The sequence below is a fragment of the Podarcis melisellensis genome, assembly GCF_964234715.1.
Source record: "Podarcis melisellensis genome assembly, contig: HAP1_SCAFFOLD_248, whole genome shotgun sequence".
NCBI classification, from domain to species: Eukaryota; Metazoa; Chordata; class Lepidosauria; order Squamata; family Lacertidae; genus Podarcis; species Podarcis melisellensis.
In genome coordinates this window covers 91,257-103,250 of record NW_028112959.1, presented here as the reverse complement: position 1 = coordinate 103,250, position 11,994 = coordinate 91,257, and the positions used below count along the sequence as shown (strand labels likewise).

The following is an 11,994-nucleotide window of genomic DNA, read 5'->3' as shown; positions in this document are numbered from 1 at the left end:
GAAAGGGTGAGGGTTTATCTGGATTGCTTGGTGGTCAGTGAGGGCTGGGCGATATATTGTCCCATACTGGTTTCTAGATAACCTTCCAAAAACAATTGATATGGCAACATACCACAGATCACAGTGTGTGTTTCTGGGATGCCCATTTGCCTGGAAGCAGCCGGCAGAAAGCTTTGCTTTGTGCAGCCCCTGAATATGCCGAGTTGCTGACTTCCCTCCCAGACGACAGGAAGCGAAAGACACACCTCCATTGCCCTGCTGAAACTGGATTTGCTCTCAGGAGCTAAGTTTTGTGCCTCACTGGGGACCCAGTGAGAACTGTACACTTTGAAAGCTCAGTAAACTATTACTGAAGAAGTCCTGCTGCCTCTGTGCGTGTTTTTGACCTCAGCGTGGGACTTGCTCTACACATGGCCCCTACCCTGCTGCTACTCCGCTCATGCCCTGGAGTTGCTGTACTTAAGCATGCAAGACGGGTGCGTTTGTGTGCACTTAAAAGCAAATAATGTAGGACTCGCCTTTCTATGAGAGTACAGTGGTACCTCGTGTTACAGACGCTTCAGGTTATAGACTCTGCTAACCCAGGAATAGTACTTCGGGTTAAGAACCTTGCTTCAGGATGAGAATAGAAATCGTGCGGCGGCAGCGGGAGGCCCCATTAGCTAAAGTGGTGTCTAGGTTAAGAACAGTTTCAGGTTAAGAACAGACTTCCGGAAAGAATTAAGTACTTAACCTGCAGTACCACTGTGATGTGTTTTCAACTGTTTTTTAAAAAATTTGTAATCTGCTCTAGGAGATTCAGATTACAGTGGTACCTCAGGTTAAGTACTTAATTCATTCTGGAGGTCCGTACTTAACCTGAAACTGTTCTTAACCTGAAGCACCACGTTAGCTAATGGGGCCTCCAGCTGCCGCCACGCCGCCAGAGCACAAATTCTGTTCTCATCCTGAAGCAAAGTTCTGGGTTAGCAGAGTTGTAACCTGAAACTTATGTAACCCGAGGTACCACAGTACAGACAGGGAACTAACAATAATGATGATGATGTTACATTGCTTAACATGCCCCTCCCAAGTCATGAATACTTGAGGGCACTCCTGGGTCCATCATGGTCGCTTGAGGCCCATGTCCAGCTCAGGCTAGTTCCCCACCCCACAGACCTTTTGGGACAGAGAGGACATGGCCCTGGTCCTCCCTGCTCTGCATCAGATGGGACGGTTGCAACGCTCTCTGTGTGGAACTGCCTTGAAGGCTGTTACCGGACAAATCCGAGGGCTCCCTTGGACAAACAGAGACACCAACCAGAGCAAGTCAGAGCAAAACAGCAGCCAGTAGGCTTGGTCTTTATTAGAAGGAAGACTGTCGTGACAGGGCTCCCACCGCCCACGAGGTGAAGCAAAATGGAAGCCCCGAACAAAAGAAGACCCTAACTTTTATTAGTTACTAATCCCCAAACTACACCCCCAGAATTACATCACATCTACATCATGATTACATTAAAATTAGGAGGAGTCGAGGAGGGGCTACACAGGTAATCCGAGTGTCCTGACACCTGGCCGGAGCCTCCTGCCTCCTCCCCACATGAGTCAATTTCAAGAACAAAAGGAGAAGGGCGAAGTTTCCTGCCCCCTGAGGGGAATCCGGTCAGTGTCCTTTGTACAAGTCTGGGTGGAATACACTAAAAGGTGCAGCTTGATTGTGTTCTTGATAGTCTCCTGTCTGGACTCATCACGATGGCTATCAAGGTAATCACGCCAGCCGGGGGGGAATCGCTGTGTACGTGACTGCTCGGTCAGGAGATTATGGTTACCCAGCGTCATGTCACCCCCCTTTGGTAGTCCTTTGGATATGTAGTAAAATAAAAGTGGTCCGATAAAAATCCGTCGTACGGTTGATTTTTAACGAATATAAAACGGCGAATACTTTGAAGTTCAAACCAACCCCAAGTTCAGGAAACAATGTAGCAAGCTCTTGATTGGATTAGTCACGGTTGAGTGAATTCGGAAACGTTGTATCAGTGAGCTGTCAAACAGGGACACAGCGAATGGCGGCTGCAGTACCAGCGCAGTCGCCACCAGGGGCGCTGTTCGCTAATGCTCATTGGTTGAAGCGGCTGTCGAGTGATCCAGAGTTCAGTCGCCCGGTCTACCCAAGTTAAGAATAGGACGATGCGGAGCGCTAGAGTGGAAAGCCGTCAGGCCAGCGCTTCCTTATTTACGGAAGGCTAAAGGGAAGGTGACCCTCTAAAGGGGCATCTCCAGGGCTGGGGGTGGGGAGATGCGTGTACGTGTGAGTGTGGTGCTTGTGTAATACACGTGACAAATGTGTGTGGGGGGGTGATTTCCGGTGACAAAGGCGACTCGGGAACTGGCTAAAAATGCAGCAGCCAGATGATTGGCTGGGCTGCCTCTCTTTATGAATGGCATTTCTCTCCCACCTCCTTGTCCAATGAGATCAAGGCGGCATCCATGGGTCTACCCCTCCCCACTGAGTCCCCCCACGACAAACACATTGGATTCCTGTTTTAAAAACAGTTTCACTGGTTGTTTCCTTTCCAGCAGGACCTCTCCTGCTCTGAATGCCTTGGCTGTTTACACTCCAGCACAGCTTTCTGGGAACTTCTCTTTGTGCACAGTGGTACCTCAGAATACAGATGCTTCAGGTTACAGACAGCGCTAACCCAGAAATATTACCTCGGGTTAAGTACTTTGCTTCAGGATGAGAACAGAAATTGTGCTCCAGCAGCGCAGCGGCAGGAAGCCCCATTACCTAAAGTGGTGCTTCAGGTTAAGAACAGTTTCAGGTTAAGAATGGACCTCCAGAACAAATTAAGTACTTAACTGAGGTACCACTGTATAGCTTTTGCTTATGCTGTCTTGTTTGGACATGAAGGAGAGCAGACATGATTCCTTTGTCCTGATGTGTGCTGAATAAACTGCTTGTAAATCTGCTCACATATGCCTCTCCAGCCACTTCTGCTGTGTGTTTACTCTGTTGAGTGTGCATGCCCAGCTTTTGAAGACTGCTGAAGCTCGGGTCGCTGATCCAAGGACTGGAGATCACCCAGCACACGGACTCCTTGGCTGAATCCCAACATTAAGCACTGGAGGAAAAAAGGAGGCCTGCAGGATCAGACCATAGGGCTGCTTCCTATGCAGGAGACAGAGCAGAGGATTCCCCCATCACTCTGTCCTACTCCTCCTCCATGGATTGGCCCCCTCCTCTTTTAACACCACCTTGATTGGTGGCCTCTGCCTCTTGTGGGAGGGAGTTCCACAGGTTTACTCTGCCCTGCAAGAGGAAGCGCTTTCGCTTCTCTGCATTCCTTCCTTCCTTCCTTCCTTGCACAGGTGAGGTTTTAGGGACCAGGGTATATTTCATGTCCAAATGTTTCCATCCACGGCCAACCTCTGTTATACAAGGGGACTGATCCATACATCTGAATGGGATTTCTCTCCATGCATTTCCCCGCTCCTGGATCCAAGGGGCCAGCAGCGCATCCATGCAAAGGAAGAGCAGATCTGCTGCCCTCCTACGACTCTCCGCGCCCTGACTTGCCCCCCTCTCGCCATGCAACGCTGGGACCCCCCTCCCTCCCCATGGGCCCTGTCCTGGGAAAGAGGAGACTCACCGGATCCCAGCAGGCGCCCCCAAACAGCCTCTGCAAAGCCGAACCAATGGGACCCCCACACGCCCAGCTTCTTGCAGGAAAGGGAGGGGTTGGGCTTTCACTCTGAAGGACCCTGCCCCCCCTCTTACTTTCCTGTCTAGGAATCTAGATCTTTCCGTTTAACCCTTGGCACGCCGAGCACACCCAACTCACGCCTCTCCCTCTCGAGAGACGGAGCATCGCGCACCAATGGCATCCCGAGAAGGCGGAGGAGGAGAGGTTTATGGATTACTTCCGGCAAGGGATACATTCAGTTATGGACAGCAGCTGAATGGTCCCCTAACAGCTGGCCCCTGAACACGGGTCCTAAGAAAACTTCACTGGCTCCCAGTCCGCTTCCGAGCACTGTTCAAAGTGTCGGTGCTGACCTTGAAAGCCCTACGCCTGAAAGCAGCACTTTATCGAGAAGTTTTTAATATTTCATGTTGTGTTATGTTTTCTTCTATTCTTTTGGAAGCTGCCCAGAGTGGCTTGAGCAATCTAGTCTGATGGGTGGGGTACTGTTACAATAAAATCTGGGTGCGAGGCTACTCTGCCACCAAGCTCGTCAGACTAAGTCCGCGGGTCCCTGCGGAGGAAAATGAGCTCAGCCGGGCACAGGAGCAAACTGCAGAAGATCCAAGTTTATTGTGCAACAGGTTCAAGGCGAGATTGAACAGCGAGAAAGGGGTGACATGAACTTTTGAAACTTCCCTCCATGTCCCAGAATACAGTGCAAAATACATCACAGTTACATCATGAATACATTAAGAAGATGTTGGGTTACACAGGTTACATCATGAATACATTAAGAAGAGGTTGGGTTACACAGGATTAACATATGGAGGAGGGAGGGGGGAATATGCAGAGCTGGAGATATGCGTAGATAAACACTTCCTTAGTGATGAGAAGACAATGGTCCATGTACTGGCATTGCCCGGAGGAAAGATTTGGCAGAGTGATTTGACAGGATTAGGGTCTTGACACCTTGCTTGAGGGATTATGGAGGACAGGGGAGGTGTCATGGAGTCCTAAAGAAATTGAGCAAATTGGCACGTTGATTTTCTATGAATTTTATAGATTTTAGTCCCTTTTGACATTGACAATTGGAAATAAATGGATATATTGTAGCTAAGAAGAAGGTGAAGAAGACATGCCCCCCCCTTCCGTATCAGTACAAAAAAACAAAAAAATTCCTTCCAGTAGCACCTTAAAGACCAACTAAGTCAGTTCTTGGTATGAGCTTTCGTGTGCATGCACACTTCTTCAGATACCATGCACACGAAAGCTCATACCAAGAACTGACTTAGTTGGTCTTTAAGGTGCTACTGGAAGGAATTTTTTTGTTTTGACTATGGCAGACCAACACGGCTACCTATCTGTAACTAGTACAAAAAAAGTTACTGTTGTTGTTAGACACCCAGCTTTTGATAGGGCTGCTTCGTTCTGTGCTTTTGGACTCCTATGTGGGCTTACGGGTTTGGTGCTTGTGGATCTCATGGGATTTAATGACTTGCCATTATAAATGCACGGACATAAGTGCATTTACACAGACACATTTCCAAAAAAACACCAAAACTCCGGCATGTAGCCGCAGGTGATACAATAGGCGCCTTTCTGCAAATAGCCTTTGCAACACAACTCACTGGATGGTAACAAAGTACACACATTTGCCTCTTTGCAACGGATGCTTTCACTTAGCCCCGTTTCCTCAATGAATCCACCCATTTCTTGATGAAATGTAACTTCTGCCAGGAAAACCTGAGCTGAAATAGTAAGGAGAGCAAAACAGCAGCCCTGTCTGACCCCCGCCAGCCCCCAGACTCCCCCAGTCACGTGGCAGGAGATTCTTCCTGAGCCCCCCCCTCCGTGAGATGGGTATGACATCATTGATGATCCATTGATGATCCACATGATCCAAGCAGACTGTTCCAAAGAGCAGATCTGTATGCCTGAATGAAACGGGTCTGCGATGATGGATTGTGGAGTCAAGAAATCCACCCTTTCCAATTATCTCTCAGGCTGGCCGGGAAAAGGCAGGGGGGTGGGCGACTATCTGAGGGTGTCCAAATTGCAACGCGCTTTACTTCTGGGCTGCTTCACTCCTTGCATGGGGGGGGGGGCTCTGCGCGCAAACAGATCAACAGCTGCCTTGTTTTATTCCTGGCCTCATTGTGTTACCTCTGACGGAGACAGAAGGGATGAATTTTACCTGGGTGTCGGGGCTGTGTGTGCAAAAGCCCAAGCCCCATTCTTTCCGTAACACAGGTGTCACAGAGCCTAACCCGCTGCTCAATGTGCACCAATACCGTCCTAAAACATGGAATGGATCTAAGCTCATGGCGTGGGGTGGGGAGGGAAGGATTTTGCAATGCAAACATTGTAGGGGGGGGGACAAGCTTTGCAAATGGATTGGCGTGATCAACCTTTTCCCGCTCTCCTCATCCCCTGAAGGAAGAAGGGAGGGGGGAAACCTTCCTCTCCTTCGCCCCCCTCAATTTCTCCCTCGCTGGTACATCCTCCTCTCACTCCGCCCCCACAACCCCAAATCCCCCCGTATGTCGCACCTCTTCCTTCTGCTCCTCCTCCTCTCCATCCGGCTTCTGTTTCCGGAATGAGGGGAGAGAGCCCCCCTCCCAACCTGCCTGCTTCGCCCGCAAGTGGAGCTTCTACTCCGAATTGCTGCTCTGCGGCGTAGCTCGCGGGGGGGGGGCGCTTTCGGAAAGGGGAGGAGGATGGGAAGAGGAAGATCCCCGCCCCCCGTGGATGTTGCAGGAAAGAAATGAGACTCGGGAGCGAGGACAAAGAGGCAAAGGGCTCCCGGGGGAGGAGAGGGGAGAAAAGGACCCAGAGACCCCCGCCAGCTCCCCAAAGCGCCTTTCGTGGGCCCCATGGGAAGGGCCTGGATCCCTGCACGTGTGCTGCGAAGGGGGCTTTCCTTGGCCCCTTAGGCGCCTTGGCAGCGGCAGAGATAACCCTAACCATATAAGGCGCCAAGGGGTGGGGGCCTCTGGGTGCAGGGGAGACTCTGGGACAGAGGGAGGGAGTCGAGGAAGTGGGGAGGGGTAGCATCCCTGGGGCAGGGAAGGGCAGCATTGGGGGGGGGGAGGAAGACCAGTCTTTGGGGAGACTTCTCCATGGTGGCGCCTGCGTGGATTCTCCAGAGGGGCCGCCTTGGCTTCTCCCTCCCTCCCAGGAATCGGCCACCCCTTCAAGGCAACCAGAGGGATCCCTGGAAAGTGGGGGGTCATGTCCCCCCTCCCCTCCTTCCTGCAACCTCCATCCTCTTCCCACCCCATAAGCCCCCATAAGCTCCTTCCCTGTCCAGGAAGAGGGGAGGGGAGAGGCCTTCTCAGAAGGAGATCTTCGTTTCCCCAATCCCACCCAGGAAGCAGCCAGAAACCTTTTCCTCTCTCTCAGGCTTCCATCTTTAAGTGTCTTTTCCACTGCCTGGTGCATTGAGGATGAGAATAACAATTGATCCCAAATCACCTGCTCTCAGCAGAAGGGAACTCCCTTATCAGCTAAAATGTTCCAGCTAGAGAAAACACCAGCTTTGAATCACACAGAGTAAAACCACCAGAACCTTCTTGAAGCAATAGACCAGGAATGATTGATCTCTCTACATTAGATCAATACTTTTCTATGCCTGAAAAATGCAACTATGACCCTTTAAAGGTCAGCACCAACAGAGCACTATCCAAGCATCTTAGAGACTCCACTCAAGATTTGTGTAGGTTTTCCTCCATAGCATTTTCTTCTCCTGAAGATAAGTCATGAGGCAGCAAAGTTTAGGATCAGAGTTTTCCTTCTCAATGGGCTCCCTTCCCTTTCCTCTGCAGGATGGGCAGAATCTGCCTTCTGGACTGTGGGATTCACTGTTGTTCTCATCCTCTCCATCCACCAGGGCCTGCCTTCACCTGCAGCAGAATTCCCCAACACACCAAGGATTTGAGACCCACCAGCTATCCTCACCTGGTTTTGCCAGCCAGTTGAAACTGTTCCTGGGATCGTGGCCCCTGTTGCATGCTGACAGCTTCTGGAAGCCACAGGTGAGAGCTGAGTGCAGGGTGGGGACCATTGATGGATAGATTACCCCATAAGGTGCATGTCATTTTCCCCACCAAACACAACTTCAGCGCATCAAGGAATCAATACCATATATTCAAGGCTGAAGTTTCTACTAAGTACAGTTATCCCTTTGCCTTGAATATCCAGCTTTGTCAGTGTCAGATTAGGATAGTTCTGTATCAGCAGAGGGGCACGAGATCAGGCAGGACATCAACATTATAAAGAACCATTGGGGTGGGGTGTTTCCAATTTGCCAGCTGCTTTCTTTCTGCTTCTCCTGCTCCCTCCAATGCAAGGCATGTAGATGGTGGTCCATCTCCAACAACAGGAGCTTCCCTGAGCACCCATTCAGCTCACCCCAAGCACCAAGCCTGGTCACTAGTTCTCTGACTGACCCAGACCACAGTCCCTGGAGAAGATGTAGACCTGGGTCTCACATAATAGTCCACTTGGACCTCCTGAGGCCAATGGGACTGTGCAGGTGATTCATTAAGAGACAGGGGTGGGTGGAGGATTATGATGCAGAGGATGGGGAATGTCCAAAGGAATCATGAACCAGAGAAAGAGAGGGCTGTTTCTTGGACAGAGAGCAGCTGTATTTCCTGTGAGGAAACAATTGATTTGAAAAGGCTGTTTTCCAAGATCATGCTGCTTTATTAATGATGATTGAGGATTACGAAAGGTTGCTGATGCATTACTATCATTTGACATCATTGCATCTTCATTTCATAAAAACTGGGAACATGGGTAGGAGGCAGGGGAATATAGGAAATGTTGAAATAAGAAAAGGGGCTAATTGTGTTTGATTTGTTATTTTCCCTTTCTTCTCTTCCTTGAAACCCAAACAGGATTTCCTTTCTGCCCATTCTGAAGAAGGTGATACAGAAGACAGTTAGAATTCCGGGAGATGGGGAACCTTCCGTTTCATTAGGAATAGCCATTAAAATGTGTGAAATGTGGAATATGCTTCACTGAATGAGCACACATATCTCACATCAATGAACTCAAACAGGGGAGAAACCATTTAGAGGTATGGAGAGAGGAAAAAGTTTCACTGACAGTGGAAAACGTACAACACATCAACGCACTCCCATGGGCAAGAAACGATTTCAATGCACAGAGTGTGGAAAGAACTTCAGTCAGAGGGGACACTTAAATTTACATCAACGGACACATACAGGTGAGAAACCTTTTAAATGTATGGAATGTGGAAAGAGCTTCAGTCAGAATGGAAACCTTAGAAAACATGAACAGATGCACACAGGGGAACAACCTTTTAAATGCATGGAGTGTGGAAAGAGCTTCAGTCAGAATGGAAACCTTAAAATTCACCAACAGACTCACACGGGTGAAAAACCATACGAATGTATGGAGTGTGGAAAAAGCTTTCATTTCACTGCAAACCTTAGAACACATCAACGGACTCACACAGGGGAGAAACCATTTAAATGCATGGAGTGTAGAAAGAGCTTCAGTCAAATTGCGCACCTTAGAACACATCAACGGACTCACACAGGAGAGAAACCATTCAAATGCATGGAGTGTGGAAAGAGCTTCAGTCAGATTGGAAACCTTAAATTACATCAACGGACTCACACGGGTGAAAAACCATATAAATGTAGGGAGTGTGGAAAGAATTTCAGATTTAGTGGAACCCTTAGAACACATGAAGAGACTCACATAAGTAAAAAACGATTTAAATGCATGGATTGTGAAAAGTGTTTCAGTCAGAGTGCACACCTTAGAACACATCAACGGATTCACACAGGGGAGAAACCATTCAAATGTATGGAGTGCGGAAAGAGCTTCAGTGACAGTTCAAGACTCCATTTACATCGACGAACACACACAGGGGAGAAACCATTTAAATGTATACAGTGTGGAAAGAGCTTCAGTCAGTTTGGAAACCTTAGAACACATCAACGGACTCACACAGGGGAGAAACCATGTGAATGTATGGAGTGTGGAAAGAGCTTCAGTCAGATTGGAAACCTTAGAATACATCAACAGACTCACACTGGGGAGAAGCCATTTAAATGTATAGTGTGTGGGAAAAGCTTCAGTTTCAATGCAAACCTTAGAACACACCAACGGACTCACACACGAGAGAAACCATTTCAATGTATGGAATGCGGAAAGAGCTTCCATTTTAATGCAAACCTTAGAACACATCAACAAACTCACAGAGGGGAGAAACCATTTAAATGCATGGAGTGCGGAAAGAGCTTCAGTCAAACTGCGCACCTTAGAACACATCAACGGACTCACACAGGGGAGAAACCATATAAATGTATGGAGTGTGGAAAGAGCTTCAGCCAGAGTGGGCACCTCAATATACATCAACGGACGCATACAGGGGAGAGATCTTTTTAATGAATGGAGTGCGGAAAAGTTTCAGTAAGAGTGAAAATCTTAGAAGAAGACATCTACAGACACAGGGGGGGGGGGAAACACTTATGGCTTCAGTCAGAGTGAAACCCTTGATTTACGTCAACAAACTCACACGAGACAAACCACATAAATGTCAAGAAGAACTTTAAGGGTAGAGGTTCAGTCCTATTGGAAGTCCTACATCAACAGAGCCAGTGTGGTGTAGTGGTTAAGAGCTGTAGACTCCTAATATGGGGAACCAGGTTTGCGTCTCCGCTCCTCCACCTGCAGCTGCTGGGTGACCTTGGGTCAGTCACACTTATCTGAAGTCTCTCAGGCCCACTCACCTTACAGAGTGTTTGTTGTGGGGGAGGAAGGGAAAGGAGAATGTTAGCCGCTTTGAGACTCCTTCGCGTAGTGATAAAGTGGGATATCAAATCCAAACTCCTCTTCTTCTTCTTCTTCACGGTCTACAAACCCACAACAAACTCAAAAATGAGAAGCAGTTTAGATGGATGTGGAATGGAATAAAGAAAGATCTGGAGGTGTGGGGACGAATTAAATTGTCATTTTGGGGAAGGATTTCAACGATAAAGATGAGCGTGCTACCAAAACTATTGTTTCTGTACCAAACGATTCCAATAATCAGGGGAACTGGGGTCTTTAAAGAATGGCAAAGAGTTATTTCAAGGTATATCTGGCAGGGAAAGAAGCCAAGAATTCAATTTAAGTTACTAACTGACGCAAAAGAAAGAGGAGGCTTCGCCTTGCCAGACTTGAAACTGTACTACGAAGCCTCATGTCTCTGTTGGTTAAAGGAATGGATAAAATTAGAAAATACAGAATTGTTAGATTTGGAAGGATTTGATAATAGATTTGGATGGCACACATATTTATGGGTGGGAAAGAAGAAAATCCATAGAGGCTTTGAAAACCACATTTTCCGAGGATCGTTAATAGAAATATGGGAGAGGTATAAAAACCTACTCGAACCAAAAACTCCACACTGGTTGTCTCCGTTAGAGGTTATGACTGTTAAAACAATTAATATGAGAAAGAATTGGATTACATATGGAAATTTGACTATGAAAGAAGGGGGGAAATGGAAAATGAAACCATATGAAGAAGTGAAAGAGTTTGTGTATGATTGGTTGCATTATTTTCAGATAAACGAAATGTTTAAAAAAGATTCCAAAGAATATGGTTATGCAGAGAAAGAGTCTAAATTTCAAACAGATATAATAAATAGTGAACATAAAATCCTATCCAAAATGTATAAGATATTGTTGGAATGGCATACAAAAGATGAAGAAGTTAAATCTGTTATGATAAAATGGGCCAAAGATATTGGATATAATATACAATTTAACAATTGGATAAAACTATGGAACGAAAGTATTAAATTTACTGCATGTACTGCATTAAAGTAAAATATTATGAAAATAATGTATAGATGGTATATTACACCAGTAAAACTTGCAAAAATGTACAAAACATGTAAGAAGTGTTGGAAATGTAAAGAAATAGATGGTACATTTTTTCATATGTGGTGGGAATGTAAGAAAGTGAAAAGCTTCTGGGAGTTGATATATAATGAACTGGAAAAAATGTTGAAATATACATTTGTTAAGAAACCAGAGGCTTTTCTTTTAGGAATTGTAGGCAAGGAAATAAATAGAAAGGACCATAAAATCTTCCAATATGCAGTAACAGCGGCAAGAATATTACTGGCCCAGAAATGGAAACAAGAACAACTACCTACGTTGGAGCAATGGAGAACGAAGCTGATGGACTATGCAGAACTTGATAAACTGACTGGGAAGATTAGATATCAACGAGATCAAAAATTCATCGAGGACTGGGCAAAATTAATAGATTACTGGGAATGTATAAGTGATAACGAAAT

At 47.0% G+C, this 11,994-nt stretch overlaps 1 protein-coding gene across 1 annotated transcript; it reads left to right on the top strand.

Moving 5' to 3' along the window:
• The first annotated feature begins 6,234 nt into the window (after positions 1-6,234).
• Positions 6,235-10,553, top strand: LOC309362430 (uncharacterized protein). Its single transcript, XM_081931780.1, has 3 exons — positions 6,235-6,456; positions 7,555-7,699; positions 8,567-10,553. The coding sequence occupies exon 3, from the start codon at positions 8,751-8,753 to the stop codon at positions 10,089-10,091; it is 1,341 nt and encodes a 446-aa protein (XP_081787906.1). The 5' UTR covers positions 6,235-6,456; positions 7,555-7,699; positions 8,567-8,750; the 3' UTR covers positions 10,092-10,553.
• Positions 10,554-11,994: the final 1,441 nt, after the last annotated feature.